General features: G+C 34.6%; 1 protein-coding gene across 1 annotated transcript in view; it reads left to right on the top strand.

The window, feature by feature from the left end:
- The window catches only part of SRGAP1 (SLIT-ROBO Rho GTPase activating protein 1), a 164,073-nt gene that overhangs the window by 101,163 nt on the left and 47,358 nt on the right, over positions 1–15,552 (top strand). Inside the window, exons 4-7 of the mRNA XM_034402884.2 lie at positions 5,572–5,634; positions 9,577–9,759; positions 10,811–10,939; positions 12,752–12,973. Of these exons, the coding sequence (XP_034258775.1) occupies positions 5,572–5,634; positions 9,577–9,759; positions 10,811–10,939; positions 12,752–12,973 (597 nt within the window). The remainder of the gene's footprint in view (positions 1–5,571; positions 5,635–9,576; positions 9,760–10,810; positions 10,940–12,751; positions 12,974–15,552) is intronic.

The raw sequence follows: 15,552 nt of genomic DNA, 5'->3' as shown, positions 1-15,552 counted from the left end.
GGATCCTGCACTGAGTAGGTGGTTGGATCACATTTAAGGATGTTTCCCACACTATGATTTGATATTAAATAATTAAATCCAAATTTATGTAACCTGGGCTGTGTTTCCTTCTCAGGGGTTTCAGATGGTTACTAAGAACTTTTAGATACCCATCAGGGCAAAGTAACAACAAATTAACATTTTGGGTGGCAATTGTATCTATATGTTGAAGCTACAGGAACCTTGGAGGCAAGGATCAGGCAATATTGGAATTCAACATTATGCAAGCACAAGTAGTAGAACAAAGTCTTGGACTCTAAGAGATCTAATTTCAATAAACTTAGAGAGAGCTTGGGAAGGATTCCATAGATGAGAATCCTAAAAGGGGAAAACAATTCAAGAAGCTTGAGAAATTTTGAAAAGTGAGATTATAAAAGCCCAGTCTAGCACAATACCAATGAAGAAGAAAAATAACAGCTCTCAAAAGAAACCAGCATGGCTGCATAAAGAATTCTCTGATAAATTGAAAGACAAAAAGGACAAGTATAAAAAGTGGAAAGAGGGGCAAACAACTAAGGCAGAATATCAGCAAATAGCCCGCGCCTGTAAAGATGAAGTGAGGAAAGCTAAGGCTCACAATGAACAAAGGCTTGCGACAAAAGTAAAAAATAACAAAAAAATAACCTTCTTACATGTTAAAAATAATAAAAAAGTCAAGGAAACAATTGGTCCATTGCTGGGAGAAAGTAGCAAGAAGGTGACAAGCAATAGGGAGAAAGCAGAACTACTTAACTCATTTGTTGCATCTGTCTTTACATAAAGGGAAAAAACAGTCCAACCTATCAAAAGCAACACCACAAAAAGCAGATTAGGAACACAAGTTAAAATAGGGGATTAAATGGTAAGTGAAACTTGTCTACCCTAGACAAGTTCAAATCACCAGGACTGGGTGGATTACACCCCGAGGTTCTGAAGGAACTGGCAGACGAGATCTCAGAACCACTGAACTATATCTTTCAAAGATCCTGGAGTTCCGGGGAACTGCCAGAGGACTGGAAAAGAGCTGATGTAGTTCCCATCTTCAAAAAGGAAAAAAAAATAGATCCAGGAAACTACAGATCTATCAACCTGATCACAATTCCAGGGAAGATTCTGGAAAAGATAATCAAGCAACAAATCAGCAAACACCTAGAAGCAAACAAAGTAATAACCAAAAGCCAACATGGGTTTGTCAAAAACAGATCATGCCAGACTAATCTTATTGCATTCTTTGACAAAGTGACAAAATTGGTGGACCAGAGGAATACTGTTATAATTTACTTGGACTTCACTAAGGCATTTTATAAAGTAGACCATAACCTACTACTGGATAAAGTAGAAAAATGTGGGTTAGACAGCATCACCACCAGATGGATTCATAACTGGCTGACCAACCGCACTCAACATTTAGACATCAATGGAACTGCATCTATATGGAGGGAAGTATGCAGTGGAGTACCCCAAGGTTCTGTTTTAGGCCCAGTACTCTTCAACATCTTCATCAATGACTTGGATGAGGGGATAGATGGGGATCAAATTTCAGATGACACAAGCTGGCAGGAATAGCCAACATTCCAGAAGATAGGCTTAAGATACAGAAGGAACTTGACAGACTGAACATTGGGCACTATCTAACAAAATGAAATTCAATGGTGAAAAAAAAACTTTCTACATTTAGGCAAAAACCAAATGTGCAGGTACGTATATGTGGTACCTTGCTCAATAGTAGTAACTGTGAGAGGGATTTTGGACAACCTAATGGACAACCATTTCAATATGAGCCAGCAGTGTGCAGCAGCTGCCAAAAAAGCCAACACAATTCTAGGCTGCATAAACAGAGAGATAGAATCAAGATCACGTGAAGTGTTAATACCACTTTATAATGCCTTGGTAAGGCCACACTTGGAATACTGTATTCAGTTTTGGTCGCTACAATGTAAAAAAGATGTTGAGACTCTAGAAAGAGTGCAGAGAAGAGCAAAAAAAGATGATTAGGGGACTGGAGGCTAAAACATATGAAGAACGGTTGCAGGAACTGGGATGTCTAGTTTAATGAAAAAAAGGACTAGGGGAGACATAATAGCAATGTTCCAATATCTCAGCGGCTGCCACAAAGAAGAGGGAGTCAAGCTACTCTCCAAAGCACCTGAGGGTAGGACAAGAAGCAATGGATGGAAACTAATCCAGGAGAGAAGCAGCTTAGAACTAAGGAGAAATTTCCTGACAGTTAGAACAATTAATCAGTGGAACAACTTACCTCCAGAAGTTGTGAATGCTCCAACATTGGAAGTTTTTAAGAAATGTTGGATAACCATTTGTCTGAAGTGGTGTAGGGTTTTCTGCCTAAGTGGGGGATTGGACTAGAAGACCTCCAAGGTCCCTTCCAACTCTGTTATTCTATTCTATTCTATTCGATATTTATTTGGGAGAAAACTTCATTGTACTCAGTGGAATAGTAAAGATGTTCTAAATAAATTTAAAATGTCGCTTTGCTAATAGCTTTTGGTATACACTTAATATTGCCTATTTTCCTGTTAAGAAATCTAATTTTGCTTGGTAGGGGGAAAAAGAGCTATGTAAGCCCTCCACATTTAATTTAATTAGAATATCTTCTTTCTTCAATTAAGATGTTTACCTTTATTGCTCTATTAATTCTGTGTCAGTAATAAACTTTTTTCTTTTACAACACACATACACACAATTTGGTTAAATCTGTCTCTGCTCTCTGATTATGATCAGAGAAAGGCGCAGTTCTTCAATTTTCAGTCTTCTAGAAGAGCTGTGAGGTGCGCAGTGGCTATAGGATTCAATTAAGTAGAAGTGCTGACATTTGCTTTTCAGCATAAATGTCAAGTAGATATTAGATCATTTCAAAGGTCACTTATTTTTTAAAACCATATTGTCCCCTTTGGGTTATTAGAACCCATAGAAAGAACTTCAGAGAGACATAAACATAAATATGGCATTGCACTCTTAAGTACAGTGTAGAAATCTGTGCTTTTATTGGAAAAGTGTTTGAAGCTCCTGGGTCCAAGAATTTTTTCCTTGAAAATTAGGGAAAATTTGCAAAAAAAAAAAAAAAAAAAAGGATAAGGAGGGGGAGGAGGAGGAGAAGAAGAAGAAAGAGAAAGAAAGAGAAAAAGGAAAGAAAGAAAGAAAGAAAGAAAGAAAGAAAGAAAGAAAGAAAGAAAGAAAGAAAGAAAGAAAGATAGATATCCTTTGGATGTCCACAAGCAATAGTTAGTGAAATAAGTTCCATTTTGATGCATGTTGAATGGACTTAACCTGCACCTACCACTCCCAACAACTGGACAAGGTAAAGCCCCCAAGTTACATTTATAAGTATTACTTATTCATTTCAACAAATACTCATTTTTTAGATTAAACAAATCTTCCAATTCTATGACCCTTTAAAGTTCCATTTACTGTAGCAATTCACTTAAAATATTTTTATCTGTATTTGAAGCAGTCAATTTATACTAGTCAATTTTTTCCAATGGCATGACTGTTTTTACTAGATATTCAACCATTGTATTATTCTTCTCCATTGTATTGGACTTTTGTTAGTTAAATAAACATTTTAGCTATTTAAGGACTTTAAGAATGTAAACAATATTGCCAGTTAGAAATACCCAGAAATGTTGAGGGTAAAAGATATAAGAAATGTGGTGAGCAAGATGGTATTGTCAGACAGAAGAAAAACAGAAAGATTTAGCAGCACAAAAGAGATGAGAAAACAATGTAATCTGATTCCAGATATAAGCAAAAATGCAAAGTAAGCGATTTCTATATGTATGCTAATGCCTGATACAGTGGTGAAATTCAAATTTTTTTACTACCGGTTCTGTGGGCATAGCTTGGTGGGCATGGTATTGCTTGGTGGGTGTGGCTTGGTGGGCGTGGCAAGGGAAGGATACTGCATAATCTATTCCCACCCCACTCTAGGGCCAGCCAGAAGTGGCATTTGCCGGTTCTCTGAACTACTCAAAATTTCCGCTACCAGTTCTCCGAACTACTCAAAATTTCTACTACCAGTTCTCCAGAACCTGTCAGAACCTGCTAGATTTCACCCCGGCCTGATATTAGTCACAGTTTGTGTTGCCAAATGAAGCAAAATATTGTGAATTCTTGGAAAATGAACAAAATTATTTTTATTTATTTCTTATTTAATTTATATGCTGTCCATCTCACTGCCATGCAACTCTGGGCAGCTTACAATACAACAAACCAATATTGTAAAAGATTAAAACAGTAAAAGAATAAATCTAACATAAGGTAAAGGTAAAGTTTCCCCCACATGTGCTAGTCGTTTCCAGCTCTAGGGCCGGTGCTCATCTCCGTTTCTAAGCCGAAGAGCCAGCGCTGTCCAAAGATGTCTCCATGATCATGTGGCTGGCATGACACAACACTGAAGGTGCACAAAGCACTGTTACCTTCCCACCAAAGTGGTCCCTATTTTTCTACTTGCATTTTTTACATGCTTTCGAACTGCTAGATTGGCAGAAGCTGGGATAAGTAACGGGAGCTCATCCTGTTACGCAGCGCTAGGATTTGAACTACTGACCTGCTGATCGACAAGCTCAGCATCTTAGCCACTGAGCCATCGCATCCCCTAAATATAACATAAGAATATACAATCTTCTCCCTGCCCCCAAAAAACTCTGGATTTTCCCCAGGATATCACTGTGTTATCAAACATATCATCTGTTGACTCCTTTTAAAACAATTTTAAATCTTTTTTAAAAGCTGGTTGCTTGTTGTATTTTTAAAATAAATGCAGTTATTTAACGTATTAACAAACTCATGAACATTAACTGCCTATTTATAATAAATTAATATGTCTTTGAAAATTGGCAGTTCTAATTGCATACAAAAGGGTTAAAAAATTGTGGTTTCTGGACGTTGAACTACAGATCCCATAATTGTCAACCAGAATGGCCAGTGGAGGATGTTGGGTTCACTTGTTGCTTTCTAATTAACTACTCACTTGCAAAGAATGCTAAACTGAATAGCTTTAGTTTGGATCTAACAAAGCAGAACCTATTTTTTTCAGTAAAAGTGCAGTGGCTTTACAATTAGCGTAAAACATCCATTCTAACTCTTGCAGAAACTTAATCATTGGAGTCACAGGAGTTCTAGCTTTAAAGTAGCTGAGAAAACCTGGTAAGCAATCAGTTGCCAATGGAGTGGCTACAATAATTATTCAGTTGGCTAATTTGCAAATATGTAGTACGACCAACATCCTTTCTATGAATAAATGTCAGGGAGAAGAAAGAAAACCCTGTTATGAATGGAACCTGTCAACACTATTTTTCTATGTTATGGCTGATTTAATTGTCACAGAGTAGTAAAATTGATATTGCTTAATTGCCTTCACAAGAGTCATGCAATGTGTTTTGTTTTCTGACACCTGTCACATGGACATAAATTTCTGCTGTTCATAAGGCAGAACAAAAAATGGAAGAATATGTTTAGTGTAAAAAATACTTCATCTAGTTTTTGCTCAATGGTAGTTTTACGTTTCTTTTCCTAATAATTCCTTTTTAATTACAGAGCAAAGAAATTGCATTCCAGCTTCATGAGGATTTAATGAGGGTTCTTAATGAGCTTTACACGGTAAGCGTATTGATTTGGTTTGAAGGAAAGAATTGTTGACTGAAAATCCTCTTTTACATAATTTTAAATGTTTCAGTTGAGTCAACCCGTTTTAGAATAATATTAATCTGATGATATCTAAACAAATAAGATGGTTGATTTGGACTCCAAAGACAATCTGTATCTAACTGAGCTTAAGACTAACTGCTTTTATTATTTCTTCAAACTCTATGAAATACTAGAAACAAATTATGTAAAAGGCTCACGACTGTCTATCTGACCATATGCCAAACAGCAGAATAATATTCCAAAAACAGAACAGAATGTGATCAAATTTGGTATGGTGGGAGAAGCCAACAAAATAAATATTGAATTTGAAAATGGCTGGTTCTGGCAAGAAGCTGCAAGGAAAAAAAGGCAGAATAAATTTTCTTAGTGCATTGCTGGAGGAGATGCAGTTGGACAACTGCTCTATTCTTAAACCTCACTCCCTTTGTCTCTTGGTCATGTAATCAAAGATGGAGCTACTTTCAGTTGCTTTTTTTAAGGGTTGGACAGACTTCAGAAGCTATTCTCTACATGCTTCCCTTGCCACATTAATTGAAATTATTAATTTCCCCACTTTTCCCTTCTTTCATTTTTAAATGAAGCCAGTGATGGTTTCTCTATTTTGAGCTATTTGCTTTTGTTTCTTACAGTGAAGTGGATTCCACTTCCCATCTACTTCTTTGATTTCAACAGCATCTTGGGATGGACTGCCTCCATAACTAAAAACTCTACAAATCTAAAATGATCCTCCATTTCAATGTTTTGTTTTCCTTATTGCTAAATATAATAAATTTGGTGAGGCATTTGTAGTTTGTAGGTACAATGTAGTACCGGTAGTTGAAACTAAAAGGAACTACGTTCAGAGCAGCATAAAAATAGAGGAAGTACTAAGTTTAAGTTAAGAAAATTGTGTCTCCGGTCAATGCAATATACTGATCTCATACCATTAAGTATGTCTATTACAAACTGGAATGGGCTTGGCATTGCTGTCATCCTTAAACAGCAGTATTGCTGTAAATTTATGCTGTAAATTTTCCACTGGGGAAAGAGAGAGAGAGAGATTAGTTTGGTTAGTGACCAAATAGAGCAAATACACCAACTGTATTTATTATTTGAATAAAAGAAAATATATAATAAAATGCTACTGCCCAAACTTCAATTCTAATGCTTTAAGGTGGGAAAAAAATCTGTATTGCTCAAGCAAAAGTGCAATGAATTAACAATCTGAGTTCTTTTGAAGACATTTCGCTTCTCAAAAGAAAAAACAAGTAAGTACAGTTGCCTCCTGAAAAAGCACCTTTGAAACAACCATGACCTGGATGACTGAGAATCTCTACAGAATCTGAGTATGAATGTAATATGGATTGGGGTTTTCATTTGGAAACTATGTTTATAAATCAAATCAGGAATCAATTGATACGGTTTCATGAATCTGAGAGTCCACACATTCTTCCTCAAAAGTATCATTGCCAGACTGTTATCACAGAGCTGTATAAGTGATGGATAGCTTCTGTTGTTTAGGATGAATTCCTCACTAGAAGTTCTGATAGTTGAAATTCTAGCACATCCAGCGGATACCAAGTTTGGGAAAGTTGCATTATATCATTAGCATTCTGTAAATAGGTTGGGTGAATAGTTCCTTCCTTTTAGGATGAACCATTAACAATAAAGGAACAAACAGTTAAGAAATATGCCACAGACTAGGACTTGGTAGAGAACCATGAAGTCTTTGGAAAAGATACTCAGATGCTCTGATGTGTCTATACATACACACTTCGGAATCATGAAAGCTACTATGAAACTATGAGATGCTCTTGGAAAGCAAATGTTGAACTTTGAAGAAGCAGGAAAGGAAGAATATTGATGTTTTTGAATTTTGGTATTGGAGAAGACTCCTAAGAATACCACAGACAGCCAAGAAAGCAAAAAGAAAAAAAAGATCATCAAACTAATCAACCTGGAATTTTCTCTCAAGGCACAAATAACCAGGCTTAAATTATCTTATTATGTGAAAATCTATAGTAGCTCCCAAGAGAAAGTTCTATGGCTGGGAAAGGTGGAAGGAAAGTTCTACCACTTGCTAAGGCATAATAATATTACTTTAAAACATGTTGTTTAAATAATAATTTAGAAGAACTGCTTTAGACGTTACATTGAGCCCATGCCTTAAAAAAAGTGCAGCTACCTTAAGGATTCATTAAATTTAATGTGATTCTTAAACAGTTGCACTTTTTTTCTGGGTGAACATGAAATATTAACATTGTTTTTTTTTTCTTTTTCCCCTCGTTCTCTATGGTTGAACGTTTTGTATGTTAGTTGACCAGGGAGTGGGGTGCCTAGAATTTCTACTGATATTCCCCAATACATGTAGTCCTTAATTTATGATCACAACTGGGACTGGGATTAGGATTTCCATTGTAGTGGTCATAAATCAAGTCATCACATGACCAGATCCAATTTTATAAACATTTTTATTGTGTTCATAAATTGAGTCAGGTAAGTTAAGTTATGCAGTCTTGACAAATCATGATCATGTGACAGTAAGCTTCTGCAACTGGTTGTAAATGTGAGTCAGTTGCCAAGTGCCCACATTGCATTCATGTCACTATGAGGGGAGGGCAACAGTTATAAGTTCAAACTTAGGTTATAACTGACTTTTTCAGAGGCCATTGTTAATTCATTGTTAAGCAAGTGGCCATAGGTTGAGACTTTCTGTAGTACAGGACAGTTGCAGATGACAGACCTGATGTGTTTCACCTCCATATCCTTTCACTAGGGTGATTTTTGAAAAAAAATACGAATATAATTTTTGGGGATATTAACAGAACTTCTATTACCTGAAGTGATGCACCATACAAAATACTAAACTATCTTTCAGATGCTTTTAGAAGTAATATACAGATAGTCCTCGACTTACAACAGTACATTTAGTGACCATTCAAAGTTACAACAGCACTGAAAAAAGTGACTTATGACCATTTTTCACCCTTTATGACCGTTATAGCATCCCCATGGTCACGTGATTTACATTTGCATGCTTGACAACCAATAAACATAAAACATAAACATAAAAATTGTCGTGTTTATGACAGTTGCAATGTCCTGGAGTTATATGATCCCTTTTTGCGACCTTCTGACAAGCAAAGTCAATGGGGGAACAAGATTCATGTAGCAACTGTGTTACTAATTTAACAATTGCAGTGATTCGCTTAATAAATGTAGCAAGAAAAGTGATAAAATGGGGCAAAACTCACTTAACAAATTTCTCACTTAACATAAAGGTGGGGCTCAATTGTGGTTGTAAGTTGAGGACTACCTGTTAATTGTACATATGGAATAAACAGAACAGATATTATAAGTGTCTTTACAGCATACAGTTAAAAGTGTGGCTTTTGGAATGGGAATAAGAACGTAGAAATAATTAATTATGGTTGTATAGATATTAAATCTGAAAATGATCAAATTTGCATATTTATTGTAAAGTATCTAGATTTGCATGGCAAATGAGTCATTGTAAACATTTTAAATCATTAAATAAATATCTTTGGTACATGGTTGCATACTTTATACTTGACACTTCTTTCTTTTAAGAGTCTACCTTCCTAATAGCTGATGTTAGTCTTCCTAAAATTCCTGAAATTAAAAATGCTTTATGAAAATAATTATATATTAAACTTTAAATCCTTAGGCAAAGTACGGTGCTGTAGAATTAAATTAAACAAGTAAAACACTTTTAATTATATACTTTTTTAAATTATATAGTTTTTTCCAATTATAGATTTTACAATATAACTCAGACACCCTTATAACCTGTCCTGAGCCCCAGAACAGACAATGCAATAATTTAAAATAGTGTATAATGCAGTTTTATTCATTTTCTATCTTTCCTTTAACTTTTAACTCTCTTGGACCCAGGTTATGAAAACATACCATATGTATCATACTGAGAGCATCAGTGCAGAAAGTAAATTGAAAGAGGCTGAAAAGCAAGAAGAAAAACAAATTGGCAGATCAGGAGATCCTGTTTTTCACATTCGATTGGAGGAAAGACATCAAAGACGGAGTTCAGTGAAAAAAATTGAAAAAATGAAGGAAAAAGTAAGAATCAGTTTGCCTTAATTGTTTGATAGTAATTCCAAAATTCATTTACACTTTGGTCGTAGTTTTATATTTATATTGACTGTTTCCTAATATGATTTGATTGCTTATTTGTTCCCTATGACTATAATTAAGTGTTGTACCTTATGATTCTTGATGAACATATCTTTTTTTTTATGTACACTGAGAGCATATGCACCAAGACAAATTCCTTGTGTGTCCCATCATACCTGGCCAATAAAGAATTTTATTCTGTTCTATTCTAGTTTTGTATTAGACTGAGTAATTTGGGCTGGAGATAAAATAGTGTCATACTCACATGAGTGGTCCTTTCCTGTAGAAATGGGGAAGCTGATGTTTCATTGGTGTCTTCAGGGTTGTGGTTGTATTTCTACACTTAAAGCAACTAAAACCTTTTGTAAGAGCAATGTTAGAAATTGAAATCTAAAACTAAATGTACCAGTGTGTTATTACAAACCCACAAACGTTATCAACAGAGTAATGGGCTTTGCTACCTTCTCTATTTCATCCCTGCAAAGTTTTTTTTCCCCTGTTGGAGGAAATCCTTATTTTTCCTTCACTATTGAATGCTGTGGCTAGTGAATCAGGACTCCCATTGGTCAATATGGCTTTCTGTAGTTACAGAATATGGCAGGTCACATAGCCATTTTTCATATCAATTAAAACATTGTCTCTCTGGTTTTGGAAACAACTTTATTCAGTTCGTTGCAACATTCCATGATCTGTGTCGTATAGCAGTTTTGTAGCAAGAGGAAAGTTGAAACAATGTCAATCAAGTTGATCCAATAGATCAACTTATCTTAGACCAATCTCCAGGTGTGTCAAATCCCAGGGATAAAAACAATAAAAACAAACAATAAAAACAAATAATCCTCCAGTAAGATTTCCATATAACTATATATATTTCTTAAGAAAAGAATGTCATTATTTACACATAGTGAATATGCATTTTGTTATTTTGTAAAATAGTGTCATAAATTTATAATTTTGCACATGTGTTAATATATATTTATATTATTTCTATTCTCAGCGTCAGGCAAAATACTCTGAAAACAAACTGAAATCTGTTAAAGCCAGAAATGAATATCTGCTTACCCTTGAAGCAACAAATGCTTCTGTTTTCAAATATTATATTCATGACCTTTCAGACCTGATTGATGTAAGTAATTGGTATTCCTGAAATTCTTATGCTACTGGATCATGTTTAGAATTCTGGGTCTGCTTTTTATTCTTTAAAATGGTATGATTAGTGTTATGTTAAACACAGTTATAAAAGGGTTGTTTTATTTAGTGTCACCTTTTGTTCTACTGAAGTATAGGGAAATATATGGAAAACATACAACAGTATAGGCCTACTCCTACTCAACTGCATGTTCCCAGACTAAATACTAGGACTACTACTAGTATATGAGCCATGGTGGTGCAGTAGTTATGGTGCAGTACTGCAGTTACTTCTGCTGACTGCCATCTGTCTGCAATTTGGCAGTTCAAATCTCACCAGACTGTCATCCTTCCGAGGTGGGTAAAATGAGCTGGAAAATTGTTGGAGGCAATATGCTGACTCTGTAAAACTACTTAGAGAGGGCTGTAAAGCGGTATATAAGTCTTAAATGCTATTGCTATTGCTACTCATCTGAGTAAGAAACATGTTTATTATGAAAATACTTCCATAGAGGAGAATATTTGTAGCTCACGATTTAAATGGGGGGTCTTTGGTGCTCTCTGAGCTTAGTTGTTTTCTTGCAGTTTCATTACCAAAGTAGGTAACATCATCAGTGCAAGTAAAGAGTGGGGTTTGCTTTCATTTTATATTCTAGAGGCTTGTCAGTGTTGGTTGGAATGGTCATGGTGGTTCTTTGGTTGGGCTGTTTACTGTGAACTTGTTTGACATTCTTTGATTGAAGTATTGTTTACTTCTTGATCATGAGTATTTCTTAAGTAAATTTTAACATTGCTAACTAATTACAGATGGAGTGATATAGATAAATCCATTTAAATTAGTAAGTAGTCATTTGCATAGCTTCTTAGATATCCTTTTCAAATTCCAAGATTTAAGTTTATTGCTTAAGTTCTAGATTGCTCTGATTTCCACACTTATTTCCCTATTTCTAAATATACATATTTCATTAATACTTTATCACCCTGCTTAAGATGCAGTAATACGTTTCAAATGCCATATAATATAAATTGAGTTTTGCCATCAGATGTGCTCTTATTTGGGAGCCAGACTATCAACACTTAACATTTTAAGGTACACTTAAAACATAATTAATGTTTATTTGAAATAGCATTATGTAACTGGTCCTTATTTCAAAAGCTGGGAAATCTTTTCAGAAAACAATCCAATTAATGAATGTGTTTAGAAGACAACTGAAATACACAAAGTAACTTAGAGATTTATTTTGCTAGTTTAAACTTTTACTTGAAATATGTAAAATATAATTTCAAACTCTGCACAAATCTTATGGCAATGTTTTGAACCTATGTCTGCTAAGCCTGCCAATTAGATGTCAAAATATTATCAGAACAATAATAATATTTTCTATCTATATTGGATTAGATTTCTGAAAGTCACCATACTATTATTAATTGATATGTCTACAGACAGTCAATGTAATAATGTTAGATTAAGTGACATTTCTTTAAATCTCACCATTATCTGCATACAAGTGATCGAGTGATATCTATTAAGATCAATATGACAATTTATCATGATAATTTATCATGAAAGTATTGTGAGAAGCATAGCTTTAGTAACTTAGTTTCCATTACAGTTCTTCCTTATCCAATAATTAATTGTAATTATTATATAGGTCTTTTAATTAAGATATTTAATAACATAGCCTATTGATTAGTAAATAAACTACAAAGATTTATTATATGTCAATATGGTAGCTGTTGCTTTAGGCTATTCCATTGAAATTTGATTTTTATTTCTAAATGTATTTTCTTCTTTTGGATATTCTGTTAGTGTTGCGATCTTGGATACCATGCAAGCCTGAACAGAGCCTTAAGAACATATCTCTCTGCAGAATATAACCTTGAAACTTCACGACATGAGGGCTTGGACATCATTGAAAATGCTGTTGACAATCTGGAGCCTCGAAGTGACAAGCAGAGATTCATGGAAATGTATCCTACAGCCTTCTGTCCTCCAATGAAATTTGAGTTTCAGCCCCATATGGGTGATGAGGTCAGTAATTGTTGACCAAATGTTTAAATAGTCCCACACTCAAGACTTCCTATAATAGAAAATTTATCATGTTTGGAAGGAGAAGTAAATTCTTCAAGCAGTGTATAATTTATAGAGAATGGATATCATTCCATCCTTGTAAAGCCTTCTATTTTATAGTAGTAAGAATACATAATGTCCATTTCCTTATTTTCCTGTTATATAACTCCAAAAAAATTTCTAAAACCATATCTTGTCAAAAGGCAATCCTCAATTTATGACCATCCATTCAGCAACTGTTTGAACTTACAACTGTGCTGAAAAAATGGACTTACGATTGTTCCCCAAAGCTATAGTGGTCGCACTGACCCCACAGTCACACAATCAAAATTTGAACCTTGAGAATCCGTCCACACTTATGACCACAGGGTGCTTCAGCTGCCTATTTTCTCCCATCTCTGTCTTTTGGGTGCCCACAGACTACCACATATCACTCTACTCACTCTTGGCCTAGCTTTCTTCTGGCAAAGCCTCACAAAGTACCAGCAGCTTTCAATGTGTTGAAGCCTACAGATCACTTGTCACAATTGCACAATTTTAATTTTGGTTGCTAAGATTAAATAAATAAATTTCTTTATTTTGAACCTTATAGTTTGGTCTTGTAAATAAGTCCAGTAAACCTAGCTCTGGGGAACATTCCATTAGTGATAGTAATTATTTCCTCAAATATTTTATGCCCAGAGATTATGACTTTATCCCATTCCACCACAAATGAAAAAATAACCCCTTTTTTTGGCAACCTCTCCAATGTACGGAAGAATAATTTTGATATATATGTACCAGAAATCAGATCTAACAAAAATCAAATATTAATGATATGTAATCTTCTACTGCAATTCTTGCATTGAAGCTGAAGTGAATCCACACAGTTTCCATAACTTCTGCAAATTTGTCTTCTTTAGGGGATTCCCAAGATCAGTATCCCAAGCTTCCTTTAAACCATATTGGTGGATCTCCTATTTCTGATTGCCAAGATAACCTATACATTTTTTAAATTATTCCTTTTGCTTTTTCTAAATATTATCATATCCTGTGCTGAGCACATTGAACTACAAGCATACTCCACAGCTTTTGGTCTACAGCTACAGTCTCTGCAACCTTCCATTTAAGATTAATGTTTTTTAGATCTTTTTGAAATGTTTGGCTCCAGGTTTGCTTTGATCTTCCTCTTTTTCTCCAACCATATGATGGTATCCAATTGATTGTGGTCTTTGGTGGACGTTGCTCACTCATTTGGAGCACATGTCCAGCAAAGTACATTCTTAATAATAATCCTATGCCTTAACTCTGGTGCTTTATAATGTTTTAACAAGTTGGACATGCCCCAGCCAGCTCCCATTTCTGAGGTCTACATAAAATCCTTTTATTTGCTCTCAGTTTTGTCAATGAAAACAAAAGTTTCTTTCCTTTTCTTTTCTTTTCTTTTCTTTTCACCAATAAAATAAAAAAATTAAGCCATGCAATAATTTTCATATTTATCACTGCAATTTGCCCTAAATATTGAAATATTTTAAAGTCCGGTTTTCATTCTTTGTTTAGCTTTGTTGGTACATAATTATTTGTAAATATTTTATTAATATTTTAGCAATAATAATATACTATTGGAATTCCTAAAAGTGAAAATTTCCTTTTCAGCTTTTTAGAATATATAAAAAATATCAAATGTGATTTATGAAAATTAACTGATATTCCTGACACCTCTGCAAATACCTCTAACTCTTTAATATAGCTAGGTGAATGAGAAGCATTTGAGAAAGTCAAGTTCATATCATCTGCAAATAGATTTAAAAGATAAGTCTCACCTTCCATTTTTATCCTGTTAATCTGATTATTGGATCTAAGTGCTATAGCCTGCACTTCTGTAGCTAAATTCAATAGTAAAAGTGATAAAGGACCACCTTGCTTACTACCTCTTAAAATCATGATAGGATCTTAATCATAACTGTTAAGTAGTATCAGGGCTTTAGTTGGTCCATAACTATGTTCAATCATCTTATGATTCAACTTAGCTTTTCAAAAGCCATCCCCAAAATTAAATTGAATTAATATTTGTTTTAAACATTGTATTTCTAGAGTTTCAAAGGCTTTAAGTATATCTAAGGAACATATGGCTAATAAAAATTTGTTAACAGTTTATAATAAAGCCAGATTGAGCTAGAATGAGTAATTTTTTTATGTACAGGTAGTCCTTGATTTACAACAGTTCGCTTAATGACTTTTCCAAGTTACAAAGGCACTGAAAAAAGTGATTTATGACCATTTTTCTATACTAACGATTGCGGCAGCATCCCCATGGTCATGTGATTTACATTCAGATGTTTGATAACTGACTCATATTTATGATGGTTGCAGTGATCACATCACAAAGTCATGTGATCCCCTTTTGCGACTTTCTGACAAGCAAAGTCAATAGGGGTCCCAGATTCACTTAAGAACCATGTTACTAATTTAACAACTGCAGTGATTCGCTTAACAAATGTGGCAAGAAAAGTCGAAAAATGGGGCAAAACTCACTTAACAAATTTCTCACTTAGGAACAT

Source organism: Pantherophis guttatus, chromosome 7, assembly GCF_059756535.1.
Source record: "Pantherophis guttatus breed Tessera chromosome 7, ASM5975653v1, whole genome shotgun sequence".
NCBI lineage: Eukaryota > Metazoa > Chordata > Lepidosauria > Squamata > Colubridae > Pantherophis > Pantherophis guttatus.
This window is presented reverse-complemented; position numbering and strand designations above follow the sequence as displayed.